The 24,067-nt window shown below is 54.1% G+C and overlaps 1 protein-coding gene and 1 long non-coding RNA gene across 4 annotated transcripts in view; one reads left to right on the top strand and one right to left on the bottom strand.

Moving 5' to 3' along the window:
- Nucleotides 1-21,127, top strand: part of LOC133266454 (rho GTPase-activating protein 39-like) — a 116,260-nt gene extending 95,133 nt beyond the window's left edge. Inside the window, exons 4-13 of one of the 3 annotated variants that reach the window (XM_061447604.1) lie at nt 412-1,819; nt 6,363-6,924; nt 10,129-10,221; nt 13,274-13,347; nt 15,976-16,175; nt 17,602-17,693; nt 17,782-17,951; nt 19,166-19,554; nt 20,262-20,287; nt 20,543-21,127. In XM_061447604.1, the coding sequence (XP_061303588.1) occupies nt 412-1,819; nt 6,363-6,924; nt 10,129-10,221; nt 13,274-13,347; nt 15,976-16,175; nt 17,602-17,693; nt 17,782-17,951; nt 19,166-19,360 (2,794 nt within the window). In that variant the 3' untranslated portion in view covers nt 19,361-19,554; nt 20,262-20,287; nt 20,543-21,127. Of the gene's footprint in view, nt 1-411; nt 1,820-6,362; nt 6,925-10,128; nt 10,222-13,273; nt 13,348-15,975; nt 16,176-17,601; nt 17,694-17,781; nt 17,952-19,165; nt 19,555-20,261; nt 20,464-20,542 lie in introns of those variants that run through there. The other 2 variants (XM_061447602.1, XM_061447605.1) reach the window with 2 other exon arrangements.
- A 395-nt stretch (nt 21,128-21,522) lies between these two features.
- LOC133266259 (uncharacterized) lies at nt 21,523-21,964 on the bottom strand. Its single transcript, XR_009742297.1, has 3 exons — nt 21,873-21,964; nt 21,604-21,835; nt 21,523-21,554 (listed from the first exon to the last, which is right to left on the bottom strand). It is a non-coding gene; the product is annotated as an uncharacterized LOC133266259 (long non-coding RNA).
- Between the last annotated feature and the right edge of the window lie 2,103 nt (nt 21,965-24,067).

The raw sequence follows: 24,067 nt of genomic DNA, 5'->3' as shown, positions 1-24,067 counted from the left end.
ACGTCCGATGGTGTCAATCACTTGTGGACCTTCATTCCACCATGGAAGTGCTCTTCTGATGGAAGAGTCTTGGGTGCTTGGACATGTCCATCCTTCAGGTCTTATGGGTCCCAGGGCACGTACGATGGTGCCAATCACTCGTGGACCTTCATTCCACAATGGATGTGCTCTTCTGATGGAAGAGTCTTGGGGTGCCTGGGCATGTCCATCCTTTGGGTCTTAGGGGTCCCAGGACAAGTACGATGGTGTCAATCACTTGTGAACCTTCATTCCACCATGGTTGTGCTCTTGTCCGGTAGACTCTTGGGTGCTTGGGCACGTCCATCCTTTGGCTCTTGAGGTGCCCCAGGGCAGCAGTACGATGGTGTCTATCACCTGTGGACCTTCATTCACTGCAGTTTCTCCCCCCAGGACATCCTCCTTGCGATGGAACGCCGGCACCAAGGAGCGGATGCTGATCAAGGTGACGGACCGCGAGCCCAGCTTCCTCATGCACCAAGGCAACGGCTTCGCCCCCGACAACCCACCGGGGACCCGCTCGCGGCGCCCGTCCGGCGGCCAGCAGTCACCCAACCTGCAGACCTTCACCCCCGACGCCGACAGCTCCGTGTTCTTCCCCGAGAGGAAGCAGTCGCCCTTCCTGAAGAGGGCCGAGCACGTGGGGAGCTGCTCCCCACTGCTGGGCCGAGGGGACTCCTTCTGCTCCCCCCTCCAAGCCCAGCACCGCAAGCACTCGAGCGAGTCGCAACCTTCTTCCCCCCGCTACGCCTACGAGCCCCCTCTCTACGAGGAGCCCCCCATGGAATACCAAGCACCCATCTACGATGAGCCCCCCGTGGACATGCAGTACGAAGCCAGTGGGAGCTACAAAGCCGGCTCGCCGCAGAAGTCGCCCATCAGGAAACCTCATCCCTTCCTTCAGTCGCCCAAGCAAGGCTCCAACTCGCCCTACCAGCAGTTGGTGCTCACCAAACAGAAGTGTCCCGACCGGTTCATGAGCTTGGAGTACAGCCCCGCTGGCAAGGAGTACGTCAGGCAACTGGTCTACGTGGAGCAGTCGGGCTCCAGCCCCAAGATGAAGACGGGGTTGAGGCACAAATACTCCCCCAACCCCATCGGTGGCTCCTACTCCTTGCAACACAGCCCTTGCTTGGTCAGGGACCAACGTCTGGAGATCAAATCAGGTGACTACAGCAGCATGGAAGGACCTGAGTTCTGCCCTGGCCCAACCAGTGGCCAGGTAGCCCAAGGTGAGGACTCCATGTCATGGTCCAGCCAACAGGACACCATGTCCTCCACCGGCTACTCGCCCTCCACCAGGAAGAGGAAGAGCCGAAAGCCTTCCCTATCCCATGATCCCAACACCTCCTCCACGGATGGATCAGGGGACAGGGAGGTGCTGGGGGAGCAGATGCTGGCTGAGGAACGAGCCACCCCCGGTCCCAACAGGTCACCGTTGAACCGCACCGAGACCAAGGCGGTGGAGGCCGAGGTGGCACGAGGCTTCCCGGAGCCCTTCCTGGCACAGGCCCGCCTGGCTTGGGAAGCCCAACAAGCCCATTACCACATGAAGCAACGGAGCAGTTGGGACTCCCAGAAGGATGGTTCTGGCTATGAGAGTGATGGAGCCCTCCCTCTGCCCATGCCGGGTCCGGTGGTGAGAGCCTTCAGCGAGGACGAGGCGTTGGCGCAGCAGGAGAACAAGCACTGGAAGAGGAACACCTTTGAGAAGCTGGGCTTCCCCCAGATCCTGCTGGAGAAGAGCGTCTCCGTGCAGACCAACCTGGCTTCACCCGAGCCCTACCTGCATCCATCTCAGGTAATGTCCTCGAGGACGTCCTCAGCATTCATGGCGGGCCCCGTGCCACCAACCCTCGCGTGGCATCTCCTTCGGTTCCTCAGGAGCTTCAGGAGCTGCTTCTCCTCCCGTGGTCAGGGACCTGAGCGCTCATCGGGCTCCCAAGGGAGCTGAAAGCATCCTTTGCTGGCTGTGCTGGGTGATCCTGGGACCCACACGTGGCTCATGTGCTTTGTAGTTACTCGTCTCGTGTTCCGTGGCACAGCACCATTGGATGGTAACAGCGCATACTTCCTTTACCAACTCCATGGTGGCTCATCCAGAGCATCCTCCAAGAGCTCTGGATTCTGGGGACACCCAAAGTGCCACCTCTGGTCCCTATCCAGCTGGAGGAGACCCATAAGCAGGGATGTCCCTTCTGCAGACCCAGTGGAGATGGGCATGGCATTGAGAACATCAGCTCCTTTCTGCTCTCTCTACCTGCTTCCATCTTCAGAGAGGTCCTCTGCTAGAAATGGGTCTTGGCCCCTCAGGTTGTGCCCAACCACAGTGGTTTGAGGTGCTGGAGCAGCACCACTGGCCCTTGCCTTTCATGTTGAGCAGGAGCAGGCAGCACCACTTCTGAGTTGGGGTCCTGACCCACCACCCATCCCCAGACCCACTCCCAAGTTTCCAGGAGGTTTTCCCAGTAGGGACTGAAAGTAATTGAGGAGCTTCATCACCCTGGCACAGGTTGTCCCATCTGATCATGGCAGCAACCCCATGGAGGTCCCACCTTGGTCTCCTCCATGGTACGTTGGGATTAATGGCACTGCCAACCTGGCTGCCACATTGTATTTCTCATAGAAACTGGTCCTTATCAAGCTGGTCCTTCAGAGTTGGTCCTTAGAAAGCTGGTCCCTCAAAGAAGTTGGTTCTTGGCAAGATGATCCCTCTAAGTTGGTCCTTAGTAACTTGGTCCTTCAATGAAGTTGGTCTTTAACAGGCTGGTTCCTCAAAGTTGGTCCTTAGTAACTTGGTCCTTCAATGAAGTTGGTCCATAGGAAGCTGGTTCCTCAGAGTTGTCCTTAGCAAGCTGGTCCTTCAAAGAAGTTGGTTCTTGGCCAGTGGGTCCCTCAAAGTTGGTCTTTAACAGGCTGGTCCCTCGAAGTTGGTCCTTTGTAACTTGGTCCTTCAATGAAGTTGGTCCTTAGTAATCTGGTCCCTCAGAGAGGCTGGTCCTTGGCAAGCTGGTCCTTCAAAGAAGGTTCTTGGCCAGTGGGTCTCTCAAGGTTGGTCTTTAACAGGCTGGTCCCTCAAAGTTGGTCCTCAGTAACTTGGTCCCTCAAAGAAGTTGGTTCTTGGCAAGCTGGTCCCTCAAAGTTGGTCCTCAGTAACTTGGTCCTTTAATGAAGTTGGTCCGTAGGAAGCTGGTCCTTCAAAGAAGTTGGTTCCTGGCCAGTGGGTCCCTCAAAGTTGGTCCTTAGTAACTTGATCCTTCAATGAAGTTGGTCCATAGGAGCTGGTTCCTCAGAGTTGTCCTTAGCAAACTGATCCTTCAAAGAAGTTGGTTCCTGGCCAGTGGGTCCCTCAAAGTTGGTCTTTAACAGGCTGGTCCCTAGAAGAAGTTGGTCCTTAGTAACCTGGTTCTTCAAAGAGGTTGGTCCTTGGCAAGCTGGTCCCTAGAAGAAGTTGGTCTTTGGCAAGCTGGTTCCTCAGAGTTGGTCCTCAGTAGCCTGGTCCCTCAAAGAAGTGGAAGCCTCTTATGGTGGGCCCAGAGCAGCCCAGGCAGGGAGCTGTGTGTTGGGGGCTGTCACAAGGTCCATGCCACCAAGATGTGCCAGAAGCAGAGAAGAAAACAGGAGCAAAACAGCACTGGGGATGGTGTGGGGAGATACGGAGACCTGGCAGAGGAGGGGAGCACGCAGGCCATGATGGGGCACCGCAAGTGACAGGGACATGCCCAGTGTCACCCAACCCCATCCATGTGCCACCTAATCCCTGAGCTGAAAGGAGGGATCCCAACCCCATGGGATGGGCATGGAGGTCATGGCCAGCTGCCATTGACATCTTCATCTCCTTGTTGGAGGCCCAAGCTTCCAAGTTCATTTAGGACCGTGCTGGTTAGAGCTGGACTTCACTTTAGATCAGCTCCAACAGCAGAAGATCCATCACATTTTGGTGCCTGTGTCCTGACCACACCATCCCCTGGTGAGGACTTGGCTGATGTCCTCAGTGGTGGTGGCCCCACTCATGGACCAGGTTTTGGAAGAGCCATGGCAGCAGCAAAGCCTGAGGGCAAACGCTGCCTCTCCTTCCACCCAGAAGTGCCTTGAGCTGAGCAGCAGGTTGGAGGACACACAAGGACCTTCTGGGTGATGTGGCCTCCATAGGAACAGCAGGGATGGGTCCTCAAGGGGGGAAGCTCCCGTGTCCCCATGGCCAAGTCCCTGCTGTTGTCACCATGGTGCAAGATGAGAGCTGAGAGATATCCATGGATAAGAAGAGACCTCAACACTGGGAAGGGATGAGCTGTTGAGTGAGGAGGCCAGGAACCTGGATTGTTTGAAGCAGCAGCAGCTCTGGTGGCTCTTTGGGTGGCTTCATTGTCCTCTGCTGAACTCGCCACCTCCACGTGGCTCTTTCCACCCTCAGGTTCTACCTCCTGCTTTCCTTCTTCTGTTCCTCATCTAAAGCCCAACCTCAAGGCCATGGCACTGCTGTGGTCACCTTGTGCATGGGCCCTGCTTGAAGCCACCAACACGCTCTCCCCACTCGTGGTGGGGACAACAGTGTCACCTCTGGTGTGAGATGTCCTTCCCTACCATGGGAAGGGCTCCAGGGCCACCAAGCCCAGGAGATGCTGGCCCAGGGGCTGGCAGCTCATGAAGCCACCATGTGGGCTGGCTGCAGGACCAGGGACCAGCCCATCCCGAGTGTCCTTTGTTTGCCTTTCTCCACTGTCACCAGCTGCTTGGGGGTCCCTCCTCCTCCTGGGGTGATACCCATGGGCTGTGCTGGTTCCAGTAGAAGGACACTGGTCTCCAGGGGCGCCCTTTGCTCTGCAGAGGTCCTTCCTGCTGGGTGCTCTTCAGGCAGGGTTAGGTCCAGCTTGTGTCCCTCCGCACATAGGATTGCAAAGCAACAACATCCATGTTCCTCATGGCTTGAGGAGCCACCAGCCTCCTCCTGGGGATGTGGCTGATGGAGAACCCTCCTTGATGGTGACTTTGGGAGGCTCATTACAGGGGTGTCCCCTACCTGGTGTGCCTGAAGGGCTGGTGGAGCATGAAGCCACTTGCCCTTTGCTTCCTCCACATCGATGGCCACCAGCTGTGTCTGTCCATGACTGCAAAGCCCGGGTGACCGTGGTGCCAGGTGAGAAGGGGCTCCAGAACCTGTTGAGTGGCTTCACTTGTGCCCATTGATTCCTCCTGAGACCCGTCGGAGGGGTCTTGGTCAATGGCACTACTGACCATTGAGGAGGAGATCCTTGGGTGATTGGTTGCTTTGATGGTTGGATGGATGGATGGATGGATGGATGGATGGATGGATGGATGGATGGATGGACAGTTGCTTGGTTGGTTGGTGAGTTGGTGGTTGGTTGGTGGTTAGTTGGGTGGGTGAGTGGGTGGTTTGTTGAATGGTTGAGTGGTTGGTTGTTTGCTTGCTTGCTTTGATGTTTTGGTGGATGGATGGATGGATGGATGGATGGATGGATGGATGGATGGATGGATGGATGGGTGGGTGGGTGGGTGGGTGGGTGGATGGATGGATGGATGGATGGATGGATGGATGGATGGATGGATGGATGGATGGATGGATGGATGGGTGGGTGCATGGATGGATGGATGGATGGATGGATGGATGGATGATGGATGGATGAATGGATGGATGGGTGGATGGATGGATGATGGATGGATGGATGGATGGATGGATGATGGATGGATGGAAGATGGATGGATGGATGGATGGATGGATGATGGATGGATGGATGATGGATGGATGGATGGATGATGGATGGATGGATGATGGATGGATGGATGGATGGATGGATGGATGGATGGATGGATAGAAGATGGATGGATGGATGGATGATGGATGGATGGAAGATGGATGGATGGATGATGGATGGGTGGATGGATGATGGGTGGATGGATGATGGATGGATGGATGATGGGTGGATGGATGATGGGTGGATGGATGATGGGTGGATGGATGGATGAATGGTTGGATGATGGATGGATGATGGATGGATGGATGGATGGATGGAGGATGGATGTATGGATGAATGGTTGGATGGATGGATGATAGATGAATGGATGGACGGATGATGGATTGATGGATGGATGGATGGATGGATGGATGGATGGATGGATGGATGGATGATGGATGGATGGATGGATGAATGGTTGGATAGATGGATGATAGATGAATGGATGGACAGATGATGGATGGATGGATGGATTGTTGGGTGGGTTGGGTGGCTGGTTAGTCAGTCTGTTGGTTGCTTGCTGGGTTGGTCGGTTTGGCAGTACAATTAATGCCATCGGTCACATGGACTTCTCTGGCTGTTGTCTCCTAGTCAGAGGACCTGGGTGCCTGCGCGCAGTTCGAGAGCAGCAGGCAGACCAGGAACATGATGCCCAGCGCCAGCTGCGTCTTCCCCACCTTCAACCTACGGAAACCCTCCTCGGAGACGGACATTGAGAACTGGGCCTCCAAGCACTTCAACAAGCACACCCAAGGGCTCTTCCGGAGGAAGGTGTCCATCGCCAACATGCTGGCCTGGAGCAGCGAGTCCATCAAGAAACCCATGATCATGACCAACGACCGCAACGTCAAGAAGGAAGCCTGTGAGATATTTAAACTGATTCAGATGTACATGGGGGACCGACGGGCCAAGACGGACCAGCTCAACGTGGCTTTGGAGATCGCCACCAAGGGTTGGAGCATGCAGGGGCTGAGAGATGAGCTCTACATCCAACTGTGCAGGCAGACCACCGAGAACTTCCGATACGAGAGCCTGGCCCGGGGCTGGGAGCTCATGGCCATTTGTTTGGCCTTTTTCCCACCCACTCCCAAATTCCATTCCTACCTAGAAGGATATATCTACAGGCACATGGATCCAGTGAATGACACCAAAGGTAAGGGGGAAACCACCGCCCTGGTGGCTTCTGCTGATCTTACAACCCATTTGTTCCTTTTCCCTTCGCCTTCATGAGTTTCCTGGTTGGAAGATGGGGGAGGACCTCACCCGCATCCCTCCTGGAGGTGCAGTGAACATGGTGGAGCCTTTACCACCGTGCTTTCCTCCTCAGCACATGGGAATGCAGCGTGAGACCCAACACGAAATGAGCTTTGACACCTTTGCTGCAGGTTCAGTGTCACCTCCTCTGGAGGTGGCCGTAAGCGAGAGTTTCAGAGGTCCCTTCTAACCCAATCCATTCCATGAGTGATGATTTCACCTTCATCTCCATCTCCAGTGGCTTCTTGTGGCTTCTAGAGTAGCTTTGGACCAAAAATCACCCCATGGTGGAAGGGGATCCAGCTTGATTCCCAGCTCTCAAGATGGTTTTTGGTCATGGTCGATAGAAGAGACATTAATTTGGGCTATTTGACCTCAAACTGGTGGTCACTCTCTAGTCCTGGGCTTGGCCATTGCTGCTCCTTCATCACTGGTGCCGTTTCACGGGTGATGGGGTCTGGTCTGGCAGGAGCATGGATGGAAGTTGGGCATCACCACGTCCCGTGGGTGAGTCAGAGGTGGAGGTCCAGGAGGTCCATGGGTGAGGAGGTGAGGAGGAGGTCCATGGATGAGGAGGTGAAGTGGAGGTCCAGGAGGTCCATGGATGAGGAGGTCCAGGAGGTCCATGGATGAGGAGCTGAGGTGGAGGTCCAGGAGGTCCATGGGTGAGGAGGTGAGGAGGAGGTCCAGGAGGTCCATGGGTGAGGAGGTGAGGAGGAGGTCCAGGAGGTCCATGGATGAGGAGGTGAGGTGAAGGTCCATGGATGGGGAGGTGAGAAGGAGGTCCAGGAGGTCCATGGATGAGGAGGTGAGGTGAAGGTCCATGGATGAGGAGGTGAAGTGGAGGTCCAGGAGGTCCATGGATGAGGAGGTGAGGTGAAGGTCCATGGGTGAGGAGGTGAGGAGGAGGTCCAGGAGGTCCATGGATGAGGAGGTGAGGTGAAGGTCCATGGATGAGGAGGTGAAGTGGAGGTCCAGGAGGTCCATGGATGAGGAGGTCCAGGAGGTCCATGGATGAGGAGCTGAGGTGGAGGTCCAGGAGGTCCATGGGTGAGGAGGTGAGGAGGAGGTCCAGGAGGTCCATGGGTGAGGAGGTGAGGAGGAGGTCCAGGAGGTCCATGGATGAGGAGGTGAGGTGAAGGTCCATGGATGGGGAGGTGAGAAGGAGGTCCAGGAGGTCCATGGATGAGGAGGTGAAGTGAAGGTCCATGGATGAGGAGGTGAAGTGGAGGTCCAGGAGGTCCATGGATGAGGAGGTGAGGTGAAGGTCCATGGGTGAGGAGGTGAGGAGGAGGTCCAGGAGGTCCATGGATGAGGAGGTGAGGAGGAGGTCCAGGAGGTCCATGGATGAGGAGGTGAGGTGAAGGTCCATGGATGAGGAGCTGAGGTGGAGGTCCAGTAGGTCCATGGATGAGGAGGTGAGGTGAAGGTCCATGGGTGAGGAGGTGAGGTGGAGGTCCATGGATGAGGAAGTGAGGAGGAGGTCCATGGATGAGGAGCTGAGGTGGAGGTCCATGGATGAGGAGCTGAGGAGGAGGTCCAGGAGGTCCATGGATGAGGAGGTGAGGTGGAGGTCCAGGAGGTCCATGGATGAGGAGGTGAGATGGAGGTCGAGGAGTTCCATAGATGAGGAGGTGAGGAGGAGGTCCAGGAGGTCCATAGATGAGGAGGTGAGGTGGAGGTCCAGGAGGTCCATGGATGAGGAGGTGAGGAGGAGGTCCAGGAGGTCCATGGATGGACCATTGGGAAATGGAGCCTGGATGTTTCCTGGTGCCCTTTGGCTCCCTGGAGACCAGGCAGGAACATCTGGAGGACACCAACATCAGGTGGAGCTGGGATGGATCTGCCCAGCTTGGGGAGGAGAGGAGAGGAACCCAACCACGGTGTCCACGGGGGGAGCTGTGGGGTGGCTGAGGAAGCCCCAGGGGTGGTGGGACAGGGTGGGGTGGCACAAGGGTTGGTACCACCAAGGTTGGGAGGCCTGGGGCTGCCCATGTCCCGTTCCCCCCCCCCCGCAGCAGAGGTGTCAAAGGAAGTCCACAGCTATCGTGTCGGGTTCGGAATGTCGGCGTTGGTCATTTCCTTTGGAATCTTCATTTATCGTCGGATTTAGTTCGTTGTCCTGGTGGTTGTGCCATGTGCAGTTGGAATTCTGCTCGTGGTTCGATCCGTCGTCGTGGTGTTGATGTTTCAGTTCTGATTCTCATTTCAATTGGTCTTAATTTCGGTTTTCCCGTGGTTTTATTTCCCTTTCATGTACTCGATTTCACGTTTGCATTTGCGTCTTTTTTTAGTTTTCATTTCCATTTATTTTCATTCTCCTTTAATATTTTAATTTTTATTTAAAATAATAAAAAGAAAAATAACTTTCTATTTATTTATATTCATTTTTTTCATTTCAGGTTTACTTGTTATTGCAGTATTATTTTGATTTTAATTATCTCTTATTTTCATTTTTTGTTTTATTCTGGTTTCCATTTTAATTTTATTTCATTTTCATTTTTCTTTTTTGTTGCTCATTTGTTTTCATTTTTACCTAGGTTTTATTGCATTTTCCTTTCCATTTTGATTTTCTTTTCATTTATTTCTATTTTTATTTAGTTTTTCTTTTTCTTTACATTTATTTTTACTTTTCATTCTATTTTTTATTCCTTTTTAATTTTTATTTCTATTTTTATTCTATTTTCTCTTCTTTATTTTTAGATATTTTATTTTCACTTATTTTTCTTCTTTTATTTTGTTTTCACTTTCATTTTCCTTTATTTCATTTTTATTCTTTACTATTTTCGTTTACTTTCATTATATTTGCTTTTATTTTTATTATTTTAGTTTTCCTTTCATTTTCACTTTTCTTTGTATTCCGATTTTTTCAGGTTTTTGTGTATTTTCATTTTTACTTTTTATTGATCTTTCGATTTCATCTTCGTGTAATTTGCATTTATTTCCGTTGGGTTTTTGTGTTTTCACGTTCCCCTCTTCTGATTGTTTTGATCACTGTTGTTCTTTATTTGCACGCGTTTCAGTCCCAGTCTCATTTCTGTTCCCGTTTCTGTTCTGTTCCCATCCTGTCGCATTCCATCCCTCCCCAATCCCCGTTTCCCAGTGACCCGGCACATAAACGACCTCCTGGAAAGGACCAATAAGAAGAAGCCCAAATTGAGAAAGAAACCCAAGCCCCAGCTCGAGGAGCTCGAGGGTAGGGACGGCCCCGCGACGCTCGCACCCCGGTGACGCACAGCAGGGCCAGCCCGGGGATGTGCTGACAGGGAGATGGAGCTGGAGCCGTTTGGGCATGGATGTAGATGAGATACAGAGATAGAGCTGCAGGGGTTGATAGTGGAGTTAATAAATAACTCAACGTTATGTAGATATATTGAGGTAGATTAGACACTGTCATTTGTCTTTTCATATTGTAGATATGTTATCTATAAATGTGTAGTATTATATATCAAGTTTAGAACATCATATATATATGTTCTGTATAACATTATGGGTAATGTTATATATGGATATATAATATTACATAATATCTATCATGTATGTTATTTGTTATCTGTTATATGTAGTATCTATTATATATGGTATATATTATATAGCATAGTATATATGGTATATATTATATATTATAGCATGCAGTCTACAGTATATATTATATACCATACATAGCATACTATTACATTTTATATCTGTCATTTATTATAAATTATATACTCCATATTATATATTATGTCATAATGTTGTATATATTTAATATATCATATATATCACTATATACATCATATAATGAACATATAGAGCATATATGATAACATGTAAAAGATTACATCATAATATTTAATATTATGTATCATATATCATCATGTACTTGTCTATATATGATATATAATGTATATGAATATATGATATATACAGCATTATGCATTCATATATAATATTACATGCAATGTTATGTGTAACACAATACTTATATTTCCTACATAATGTTATATAAAACCACATAATCTTATATATAATGCTATTCATTTAATATACAAGATCAGATTTAATATGAATACCCCCATTTTGGCTATAAAATATCATAAGTATAATCATTTAATATAGAATATGATAAAAAATGCCAGAAATATATCGAACACCCTATATAATATTTTTATAAACACAGTTTTATCATATTTTATTAGTATATCTAATATAGGATAGGGTATTAGAAACAGGAGTAATTAAATAATACGTAATATTTTGGTTTTATATAATGTTATATATAATAGCATGTAGGCAATTTAGCATAATTAATATCACTAATATGACTTACAGGTTTATATTAAATATCTAATTATATAGATAAATCTATATGGGTAGATAGAACATGATTCATACATATATATATTAATATATTAGCAATTAATAACATTAATAATTGATAATAAGTAATTAACAAGAGGGGAAAGTAGGGACTTCATTAAGTAGAGCCACATAGAAAGTGCTGTCAGGTTTACTCAGTGATGGATGGATGGATGATGGATGGATGACGGATGATGGATGGATGGATGATGGATGGATGGATGGATGGATGGATGGATGGATGGATGGATGGATGGATGGATGGATGGATGATGGATGGATGGATGATGGGTGGATGGATGGATGGATGGATGGATGGATGGATGGATGGATGGATGATGGATGGATGGATGGATGGATGGATGGATGGATGGATGGATGGATGATGGATGGATGGATGGATGGATGGATGGATGGATGGATGGATGATGGGTGGATGGATGGATGATGGATGGATGGATGATGAATGGGTGGATGGAAGATGGATGGGTGGATGGATGATGAATGGGTGGATGGATGATGAATAGGTGGATGGAGGATGGATAGATGGATGGATGGATGGATGGATGGATGATCATGGATGGGTACCACCATCCCTGGTGCCAAAGCCATCACTGATGGCAGTGATGTGGCATCCCTCTGGGCTCTGGGGGGATGCCAGGTCCCCACATCGGGATGTTGGTGAACACTCAGCATCCAGGTAACACCAAGAGGTTCCTGGTGCAAGATGAGGGGCTTCAACCTGGAGCCACAGCAGTGTGGGACCTGGAACCTGTGGGTGGAGGCACCTGAGAAACAGCTTTAATGGCCACCATGAATTAAGGTTGTGTTCAGTGTCTCCATCAGTGGTGCAGATGGTGGGGTCTAGGCCACCCTCAGCACCTTTGGAGCTGCCACCAAGCCTAGTGATGGGGTTGACCCACCTGAGGGACCTGTGTGAACCTCATGAGGTTCAATAATAGAGCAGCAGCCTGGTCCGGTGGAAGATGTCCGTGCTCATGGAATCGTGGTGGACCTGGATGGTCCCTTCCAACCCAAACCATTCCATGATTCCATGAATGGGCACCAGATCTGAGGTCACCAGGTCCTGGACATCCTCCAGGCTCCCTCTTTCGGGGTGGCTTCAGACCCCACCACATCTCCATCATCTCCTCCAGGGCATTTACAGTTCCAAAACCCCACTGGAGGAACCCTTTGAAGACAACAGCATTGGGGATGGAGGGAAAAGGGATGATCCCAAGTCTGGTTTTAACCAAAAAGCACCATCAGGGGCCACCAGGAGCTGCCAACCACCAGGTCTTCTCCTGGAGCCCTTTTCCCCCTCTTTTGCCCCAATATTTAGTGGGGAAAGCACATTTTAAGCTCCTGGCCCATCCTCACCAACATCTTCTGGGGTCATCCAGAAGGTACCACCAGATCCCCAGGGCTCTTGGCTATGGGATGCAGGAGCACCTTACATTGGGATGAGCCCATCGGGATGCTCCAAGGGTTGAGGGTTGTTGAAGGGCATCATGAGGAGGGGATGGATGGTGTGGAGGGGGATGAGGGTGGAAGCGGTGGCATCAGGAGGAGAAGGGGTGGAAAAATCATCCCTGGAAGCCACAGTATCCCATATGAGGCCACCACAGTGAGTGGGGATGGAGCTGAGGGGTCTCCATGGTTGATGGGTACAAGGACACAAGGTTCTTGGGGAGCAGGTTGAGTTTTGGGGACCCCTCATCCTCCTCAGCCCCCCCCCCCCTTCCTCCTTGAGGAGCAGTGATGGGGACAGGGACGGAGCTGCCCCACATCCCATGGGGACCCTGACAGCATCTTGGAGCTGGGGTGGGTGTCACCTCCCCAAGCCCCCCCCCATGGGCCTCCATGACCTGGAGGTGACGCCTCAACCTCTCTCTTCTCTCTTGCAGGGGTGGCAATAAGCACTTATGCCAAGTACTGCTACAACAAGCTGCAGAAGGCAGCTCTGACGGGCGCCAAGAAGGTATCACCCCACCGCTGGCCATGGGGCGGGGGGGCTGGCCCCCCATCGGGACCACCTGTGGGGCTGGTGGGGTTTGGGGAGGAGGAGGAGGGATGAAGCTGGAGAGCAATGGGAATGATGCAGCAGCTGGTGCTGGACCCATGGTGGATGCTCCGGGTACCTCCAGCGTGGTTCACGTGGAGGAACATCTGGGGTTCTCCTTGGGGTGTCCCAGGTGCTTCCATAGACCAAGGGATCAAATGGGGATTGAAGAGATGATCCTGGGAGCTGAGGGTGGAGAGGATGCTCCAGCAGCTCCCAGGTCCCCATGGACCTCACCAATCACATCCATCCCCATGGCCCATCGCTGCCATCAGGGCAGTGGTTGAGTCCTTCAGGAGTAGACCCTAAATAGGGATGAATTTAGAGCTTGGGGTTTTCCTCCTGGCCCCGTCAGCACCACGGCTGCCTCAGTTTCCCCATCCTCGTTTCATGGGGATGGAGAAGGGACGGTGGGATCCCACCTTGGTCCTCATGGTGACATCTGCCCGGACAAGGCCTGGTGGACGGAGGGGATGTGGCATCCATTGGGATCACTGTGATCTTTGGGGGCAAAGACGGGTTGAGGAGCTCGAGGTGAAGCCCCAGCTCGGGTGGCTTCTTCTGTTGGTGGCTCTGTCTGGAGAGGAGACGCTTGGGCAGATGCAGCTGATGGGGAGCTGCGTCCATCTCCTCCTCTGCATCCCACCCAAACACATCCATCCCTGTCCATCCCACCACACACATCTCCATCCATCTCCTTTTCCACATCCCACCACACACACGGCTGCTGTATCCAACCCTTCTGCTTTCAGCCATGTCCGCATCCATTGCATCCATCTTCTGCATCCCTCCACTTGCATCTGCTCCATCCACCTCCTCTTCCACATACCACCACACACATGGCTGCTGTGTCCATCTCTTCTGCATCCCACCATGTCCACATCCATCGCTTCCATCTCTTCTGCATCCCACCATGTCCAAATCCATTGCATCCATCTCTTCTCCATCCCACCATGTCCACATCCATTGCATCCATCTCTCCTCCATCCCACCATGTCCACATCCATTGCATCCATCTCATCTGCATCCCACCATGTCCACATCCATTGCATCCATCTCTTCTCCATCCCACCATGTCCCCATCCATTGCATCCATCTCTTCTGCATCCCACCATGTCCACATCCATTGCATCCATCTCTTCTGCATCCCACCATGTCCCCATCCATTGCATCCATCTCTTCTCCATCCCACCATGTCCCCATCCATTGCATCCATCTCTTCTCCATCCCACCATGTCGCCATCCATTGCATCCATCTCTCTCCATCCCATCACGTGTCTGCTCCATCCATCTCCCCTTGTGTATCCCATCGCACACAGCTGCTGTGTCCATCCCATCTGCATCCCACCATGCCCACATCCATCGCTTCCATCTCTTCTCCATCCCACCATGTCCCCATCCATTGCATCCATCTCTCTCCATCCCATCACGTGTCTGCTCCATCCATCTCCCCTTGTGTATCCCATCGCACACAGCTGCTGTGTCCATCCCATCTGCATCCCACCATGCCCACATCCATCACTTCCATCTCTTCTCCATCCCACCATGTCCCCATCCATTGCATCCATCTCTTCTGCATCCCACCATGTCCACATCCATCGCTTCCATCTCTTCTCCATCCCACCATGTCCCCATCCATTGCATCCATCTCTTCTGCATCCCACCATGTCCCCATCCATTGCATCCATCTCTTCTGCATCCCACCATGTCCCCATCCATTGCGTCCATCCCATCTGCATCCCACCATGTCCCCATCCATTGCATCCATCACTTCTGCATCCCACCATGTCCACATCCATTGCATCCATCTCTTCTCCATCCCACCATGTCCACATCCATCACATCCATCTCTTCTCCATCCCACCATGTCCCCATCCATCGCATCCATCTCTTCTGCATCCCACCATGTCCACATCCATTGCATCCATCCCATCTGCATCCCACCATGTCCACATCCATTGTGTCCATCTCCATCCCACCATGTCCCCATCCATCACCTCCATCTCTTCTGCATCCCACCATGCCCACATCCATTGCATCCATCCCATCTGCATCCCACCATGTCCACATCCATTGCATCCATCTCCTCTGCATCCCACCATGTCCACATCCATTGCATCCATCTCTTCTGCATCCCACCATGTCCACATCCCTTGCATCCATCTCATCTGCATCCCACCATGTCCACATCCCTTGCATCCATCTCATCTGCATCCCACCATGCCCACATCCATTGCATCCATCTCTTCTGCCTCCATCCACTGCATCCATCTCCGCATCCCACCACACATCTTCTCCTGGGGCCAGCTTCACTTTCCAACCAAGACAATGGCTGAAGGCACCAGCCCGGTGGCCGCCTTTGAGCTCTGAGCTGCTGGACCTTGGACACCTTGCCCGGACCTCACCGTGGCTCCATCCCCTGTCCCCATCCCACAGCGAGCTCCGGACCATGGGGACCTGGGCTTGAGCGGGACCCGCATGGCCCAGCCCAGCCCTGGGGACTCCATCCCCCGGCGCGTTAGTGACGTCTCCGCTGTCCCCTCGCAGGGCCTGAAGAAGCCCAACATCGAGGAGATCCGCCACGCCAAGAACGCCGTCTTCAACCCCTCCATGTTCGGCAGCTCCCTGCAGGACATCATCGCCATGCAGAAGGAGAAGTACCCGGAGCGGCAGCTGCCCTGGGTGCAGACCCGCCTCTCCGAGGAGGTCCTGGCCCTCAACGGCGACCAGACCGAGGGCATCTTCAGGTAGAGGCACCGGCACCCACCAGGGCGACCACCGCAGTGGGGGGGAGCCCATAACAAGTCATCCTATGGGGCAACCACATCATTCCCCACATCCCCATTCACCTATGGTTGCTGGAGACCCTCAGTTTGGTGACCTTCTCATGGGGGAAGCCCGTAACAAGTCATCCTATGGGGCAACCACATTATTCCCCACATCCCCATTCACCTATGGTTGCAGGAGACCCTCAGTTTGGTGACCTTCTCATTGGGGAAGCCCATAACAAGTCATCCTATGGGGCAGCCACATCATTCCCCACATCCCCATTCATCCGTGGTTGCTGGAGACCCCCAACATGGTGACCTTCTCATGGGGGGAGCCCATAACAAGTCGTCCTATGGGGCAACCACATTATTCCCCACATCCCCATTCATCTACAGCTGCAGGAGACCCCCAGCATGGTGACATCCTCATGGGGGGAGCCCATAACAAGTCATCCTATGGGGCAGCCACATCATTCCCCACATCCCCATTCACCCGTGGTTGCTGGAGACCCCCAACATGGTGACCTTCTCATGGGGGAAGCCCATAACAAGTCGTCCTATGGGGCAACCACATCATTTCCCACATCCCCATTCATCTACAGCTGCAGGAGACCCCCAGCATGGTGACCTGCTCATGGGGGGAGCCCATAACAAGTCGTCCTATGGGGCAACGACGTCATTCCCCACATCCCCATTCACCTGTAGTTGCTGGAGACCCCCTTCATGGTCATCTTATGGGAGAAGCCCATAACAAGTCATCCTATGGGGCAACAACATCATTCCCCACATCCCCATTCATCCCTGGTTGCTGGAGACCCCCAACATAGTGACCTTCTGATGGGGGAAGCCCATAACAAGTCGTCCTATGGGGCAACCACATTATTGCCCACATCCCCATTCATCTGTGGTTGCTGGAGACCCCCAGCATGGTGACCTTCTCATGGGGGGAGCCCATAACAAGTCATCCTATGGGGCAACGACATCATTCCCCACATCCCCATTCTGCTGTGGTTGCTGGAGACCCCCAGCATGGTCATCTTATGGGGGAAGCCCATAACAGGTCATCTCCTTATGGGGCAGCCAACCTGTGCCCCACATCCCTATGGGGGCCCTTTTCCTCCTTGAGCAGCTCAACTTCTCCTTGCTCCGAGACCATTGGGGGTTTCTCCACGTCAGGGTCATGCCCATCCTTTGGTGTCCACCGAAGCCAAGCTGAGGTCTTGGGGTTCCCATACAAACCTCCCCTGGTCCATCACAGCAGGATGCCTCCTCCCCATGGGCAGAACCCAGGTCCCAAAACACCTCCACCTCCAGCTCTTGGGCCCCACATGAGGGACCCAAGGTGGGTCTGAGGCAGGTAGGTCCCCACCTCTTGCTTGACACCCAACATCTCTTCCCCCTTCAGGGTCCCCGGCGACATCGACGAGGTCAACGCGCTCAAGCTCCAGGTGGACCAATGGAAGATCCCAACGGGCTTGGAGGACCCCCACGTTCCCGGTAGGACCCGGGGGGAGGGCGATGGATGAGTGCGGGGAGGTGCAGAGCCCCCACCCCATAGCACCCCATGTCCTCCTTCCCCGTACAGCCTCCCTGCTGAAGCTCTGGTACCGGGAGCTGGAGGAGCCCCTCATCCCCCACGAGTTCTATGAGCAGTGCATCACCCACTACGAGAACCCCGAGGCGGCCATCGCCGTTGTCCACTCCCTGCCCAGGATCAACAAGATGGTGCTGTGCTACCTCATCCGCTTCCTACAGGTACGGCCGGGACCCACCAGGGGCGACCCCATAGCGCTTGGGGGGGGGAGAAGGGGGCTCCGTGGCTGTGGTTGCCCCATCCCTGGCAGGGCTCGAGGCCCGGTTGGAACACCCGGTTGACCCCATGGTGTCCCTAATGGCTGTGTTCAGGGGTGCAGGTGGGTTCTGGTGACCCCACAGCACCTTTGGAGATGCCACCAAGTCAAGGGCTGGGGTTTTGCCCACCTGAAGGACCTGGAAGGGGGTGGAGAAGTGGGAGCTGTATGGGTATCAGGAGGGTTAGGGTTGGGGTTGGGGTTAGGGTTGGGGTTAACGTTAGGGTTGGGGTTAGGGTTGGGGTTGGGGTTAGGGTTAGGGTTGGGATTGGGATTAGGGTTGGGGTTAGGGTTGGGGTTAGGGTTGGGGTGGGGTTAGGGTTAGGGTTGGGATTGGGATTAGGGTTGGGGTTAGGGTTAGGGTTGGGGTTAGGGTTGGGGTGGGGTTTGGGTTTGGATTTAGGGTTAGGGTTGGGGTTAGGGTTATGGTTGGGGTTGGGGTTAGGGTGGGGGTTGGGGTTAGGGTTGGGGTTGGGGTTAGGGTTGGGGTGGGGGTTGGGTTTGGATTTAGGGTTAGGGTTAGGGTTAGGGTTAGGGTTAGGGTTAGGGTTAGGGTTAGGGTTTGGGTTAGGGTTAGGGTTGAAACCAGGCGCAGGGCAAGGTCCTGCAGTGGGCTGGGTGTGACCTGAGGTACCCAAAGAGACTGGGTATGATGGGATGGAGGGCAGAGGACGTGGGGACACCAATGTTGACGAATGGATGCTCCCAGCCCATGGAGGCAGCCATGGAGCAGCATCCTTCCCCAGTGGAAGGCGACCATGCCCATTGTGTGGGTTGGAAATGGGGGAGTTTTTAGTTCCCTTCAAACCAACCCATTCCATGACTCCATGAGCCAGCACCAGATTTGAGGTCCCATGGTCCTGGCCATCCCCCAGGTCCCCTCTTTAGGGGTGGCTTCATACCCCTTCTCATCTCCATCACCTCTTCCAGAGCATCTCCAGCTCCAAACACCCATAGAGGAGCCTGCCCATGTCCCGAGGTGCCCTTGCCCATGGCAGGGGCTTGGAACTGGATCATCTTCAATCTCCCTTCCAACCCAGCCCGTTCCATGCGGTCCTTCCCCATCTCACCCAAGACCCATTGGGTCCACACTGCCCCTTCCTCCTGCCTGCCCCATAGGTGTTCGTGCAGCCGGGCAACGTGGCGGTCACCAAGATGGACGTCAATAACCTGGCCATGGTGATGGCCCCCAACTGCCTGCGCTGCCAATCGGACGACCCCCGGATCATCTTCGAGAACACGCGCAAGGAGATGTCCTTCATCCGGGTGCTCATCCAGCACCTCGACACCAGCTTCATGGAGGGCGTCCTATAGCACCCGCCACCCGAGGTGTCCCCCCCCCACCCCGTCCCAAGACCCCACATGGACCCCACCAGAGGATGAGTGCTGGGGGGGGGTGGTGGCACCTTCACCGGCCCCTCTGCAGTGAGACATGGGATCAACCAAGCCCCATCCTGACTGTGTCACTGGTCACATTGTGACCAGCCGGAGGGGTTGGCCATGGTGGGGTCACCAAGGGATGGCCATGGTTGTCACCAATGGATTGGCTATGGTGGGGTCACCAAGGGATGGCCATGGTTGTCACCAATGGATTGGCTATGATGGGGTCACCAATGGTTGGCCATGGTGGGGTCACCAAGGGATGGCCATGGTTGTCACCAATGGATTGGCCATGGTGGGGTCACCAAGGGATGGCCATGGTTGTCACCAATGGATTGGCTATGGTGGGGTCACCAAGGGATGGCCATGGTTGTCACCAATGGATTGGCTATGGTGGGGTCACCAATGGTTGGCCATGGTGGGGTCACCAAGGGATGGCCATGGTTGTCACCAATGGATTGGCCATGGTGGGGTCACCAAGGGATGGCCATGGTGCGAGTTACCAATGGATTGGCTATGGTGGGGTCACCAATGGTTGGCCATGGTGGGGTCACCAAGGGATGGCCATGGTGGGATCACCGATGGATTGGCCATGGTGGGGTCACCAATGGATTGGCCATGGTGGGAGTCACCAATGGATTGGCCATGGTGGGGTCACCAAGGGGTTGGCCATGGTGCGAGTCACCTAGGGGTTGGCCATGGTGAGATTCACCAAGGGTTGGCCATGGTGGGAGTCCCTAAGGGTTGGCCATGGTGGGGTCACCGATGGATTGGCCATGGTGCGAGTCACCAAGGGTTGGCCATGGTGGAGTCACTAAGGGTTGGCCATGGTGAGGTCACCGATGGATTGGCCATGGTGGGGTCACCAAGGGGTTGGCCATGGTGAGGTCACCGATGGATTGGCCATGGTGGGGTCACCAAGGGGTTGGCCATGGTGGGGTCACCAAAGGTTGGCCATGGTGAGGTCACCGATGGATTGGCCATGGTGGGGTCACCAAGGGGTTGGCCATGGTGGGGTCACCAAGGGATGGCCGTGGTGGGGTCACCAAGGGATGGCCGTGGTGGGGTCACCAAGGGGTTGGCCATGGTGGTCACCAAGGGTGTGGCTGTGGTGAGGTCACCAAGGGTTGGCCATGGTGGGGTCACCAATGGATTGGCCATGGTGGTGTCACCAAGGGATGGCCGTGGTGGAGTCACCAAGGGGTTGGCTGTGGTGGGGTCACCAATGGTTGGCCATGGTGGGGTCACCAAGGGATGGCAGCACCCATTGGACATCTGAGGAGCATCCCATGGGCGACGCTTCCACCGTCCTGGGTGGTCATGGGTGGCAGCGAGGACCTGGTGGCATCTGAGCAGGGTTGGGGTCCATCCACATCAATGTTGGGGTTGGGCGGCTGGTTGAGAGCAGAGCTGTGGGGCAGCCATGGGGCCGGGAGGACCTCCAGGTGCTGAGCTGAGCCCATGGAGAAGGTGGCACCAGGGGACCAGAGGGACCAGGAGAGGCCCAGCCCATAGGGAAGGAGACCATTGGCACAACTGGAGCTGGGTGCACCCAAGGGCGGCATTGGGGGGGTCCCTTTGGGTGCTGGGGTCCCTTTGGGGGGCTCATTGAGGCCAGGTGCCCACCTTTGGGTGCTGGAGGAGCTGGTGGCTAGGTCACTGCCTGCACACATCATGGTGACCATCCCCACACCGGACCCATCTCACCTCATGTTGGCACCCAAAGGACCTGTTTGAGCACCCACTGTGTCTGCTGGACCCATCATCTGCTCCTGGTCTTGAAACACCCATCCTGACCCCCATCATCTCCTCCTGCTTCTCCTGTACCAATCTTGGTGCCCATCATCACCTCCTGCTCCTGCTGGACCCACTTTGGCACCCGTCATCTCACCCTGCTTCTCCTGGACCTGTTTTGGTGCCCATCATCACCTCCTGCTCCTGCTGGACCCATCTTGGCACCCATCATCTCACCCTGCTTCTCCTGGACCTGTTTTGGTGCCCATCATCTCCTCCTGGTCCTGCCCAACTCATTGTGGTGCCCATCATCTCTGCTTGACCCTGCTGGACCCATCTTGGTGCCCATCCTCTCTGCTTGACCCTGCTGGACCCATCTTGGTGCCCATCATCTCTGCTTGCCCCTGCTGGACCCATCTTGGTGCCCATCATCTCTGCTTGACCCTGCTGGACCCATCTTGGTGCCCATCATCTCTGCTTGACCCTGCTGGACCCATCTTGGTGCCCATCATCTCCTCCTGGTCCTGCCCAACTCATTGTGGTGCCCATCATCTCTGCTTGACAATGCTGGACCCATCTTGGTGCCCATCATCTCTGCTTGACCCTGCTGGACCCATCTTGGTGCCCATCATCTCCCCATGCTCCTGCTGGACACATCTCAGCATCTGTCACATCCTTCTGGTGCTGCTGGAACCTTCTTGGCACCCACCACATCCTGGTTCTCCTGGAGCCATCTGGGTGCCCATCACCTCCGCTTGGTCCTGCCCAAGCCATCTTGGTACCCACCATCCCCTCCTGGACCTGTCTTGGTGCCCATCATCTTCTCCTGTTTCTCTTGGACTTGTCTTGGCATCCATCATCTCCTTCTGCCCCTGATGGACCTTCCCTGGTGCCCATCTCTGCCTTACTGGACACATCTTGGTATTTGTCATGTCCTGCTGGACCCTTCTTGGAGCCCATCATCTCCTCCTGGTCCTGCCAGACCCATCTTGGAGCCCATCATCTCCTCCTGGTCCTGCCAGACCCATCTTGGAGCCTATCATCTCCTCCTGGTCCTGCCCAGCTCATCTTGGAGCCCATCATCTCCTCCTGGTCCTGCCCAGCTCATCTTGGCACCCATCATCTCCTCCTGGTCTTGCCCAGCTCATCTTGGAGCCCATCATCTCCTCCTGGTCCTGCCCAGCTCATCTTGGAGCCCATCATCTCCTCCTGGTCCTGCCCAGCTCATCTTGGAGCCCATCATCTCCTCCTGGTCCTGCCCAGCTCATCTTGGAGCCCATCATCTCCTCCTGGTCCTGCCCAGCTCATCTTGGAGCCCATCATCTCCTCCTGGTCCTGCCCAACCCATCTTGGCACCCATCATCTCTGCTTGGTCCTCCTGCGCTCATCTTGGCATCCGTCATCTGCTCCTGCTGGACCTCTCTTGGTACCCATCATCTCTACCTTACCCTACTGGACCCATCTTGGAGCCCATCATCTCCTCCTGGACCTGCATAAACCATCTTGGTGCCCATCATCTGCTGGACCCATCTTGGAGCCCATCATCTCCTCCTGCTTCTGGCCAGCTCATTTTGGCACCCATCATCTGCTTGGCCCTGATGGACACATTTTGACACCCATCATCTCCTGTTGGACCCACCTTGGTGCCCATCATCTCTACCCTACTGGACCCATCTTGGCATGTTGTGTCCTACTGGTCCTCCTGGACCCATCTTGGTGCCCATCATCTCTGCTTTACCCTACTGGACCCATCTTGGCATGCCATGTCTACTGGTCCTCCTGGACCCATCTTGGGGCCCATCATCTCCTCCTGGTCCTGCATAAACCATCTTGGTGCCCATCATCTGCTTGGCCCTGCTGGACCCACGTTGACACCCACCACCTTCTGCTCCTTCTGCACCCACCTTGGCACCCATCACCTTCCGCACCTTCTGGACCCACCTTGGCACTCATCATCTCCTCCTGCTCCTTCTGCACCCACCTTGGCACCCATCATCTCCTCCTGCTCCTTCTGGACCCACTTTGGCACCCATCATCTCCTGCTCCTTCTGCACCCACTTTGGCACCCATCATCTCCTGCTCCTTCTGCACCCACCTTGGCACCCATCATCTCCTGCTCCTTCTGGACCCACCTTGGCACCCATCATCTCCTCCTGCTCCTTCTGGACCCACCTTGGCACCCATCATCTCCTTCTGCACCCACCTTGGCACCCATCATCTCCTGCTCCTTCTGGACCCACCTTGGCACCCATCATCTCCTGCTCCTTCTGCACCCACCTTGGCACCCATCATCTCCTGCTCCTTCTGCACCCACCTTGGCACCCATCATCTCCTTCTGGACCCATCCTTGCAGGCACCATCCCCAGCCCCTCCAGGACCCATCTTGGCACCCACCATCTCTAGGACCCCCCCAGCCCCCTCATCCACCACCCCCTTCCCATTCCTTCCCCATGGCTGCCCCCCAAGTGCCTTCAGCTCCACCTGGGGCGAAGCAGAACCAAGGAGGGCACCCAATAGGTGGTGGTAGTCGCACCCAATGGGTCTGAGCAGCACCCAGTGGGTCTGAGCAGCACCCAGTGGGTTTAAGGAGCACCAAATGGATGGTGGTTGGCACCCAGTGGAGGGTGAGGAGCACCCAATGACTTGAGGAGCATCCAATGGGTCTGAGGAGCACCCAATGGGTTGAGGAACATCCAGTGGGTCTGAGGAGCACCCAATGAGTTGAGCATCCAATGGGTCTGAAGAGCACCCAATGAGTTGAGGAGCATCCAGTGGGTCTGAGGAGCACCCAATGAGTTGAGGAACATCCAGTGGGTCTGAGGAGCACCCAATGAGTTGAGCATCCAATGGGTCTGAAGAGCACCCAATGAGTTGAGGAGCATCCAGTGGGTCTGAGGAGCACCCAAT

The sequence above is a fragment of the Pezoporus flaviventris genome, unplaced genomic scaffold (genome assembly GCF_033815535.1).
Source record: "Pezoporus flaviventris isolate CSIRO_AGI_PZ_B2104156 unplaced genomic scaffold, CSIRO_AGI_Pfla_v1 ptg000007l, whole genome shotgun sequence".
Classification (NCBI taxonomy): Eukaryota; Metazoa; Chordata; class Aves; order Psittaciformes; family Psittacidae; genus Pezoporus; species Pezoporus flaviventris.
The sequence above is the reverse complement of the archived record's forward strand: the minus strand, read 5'-3'. Positions and strand labels throughout refer to the sequence as shown.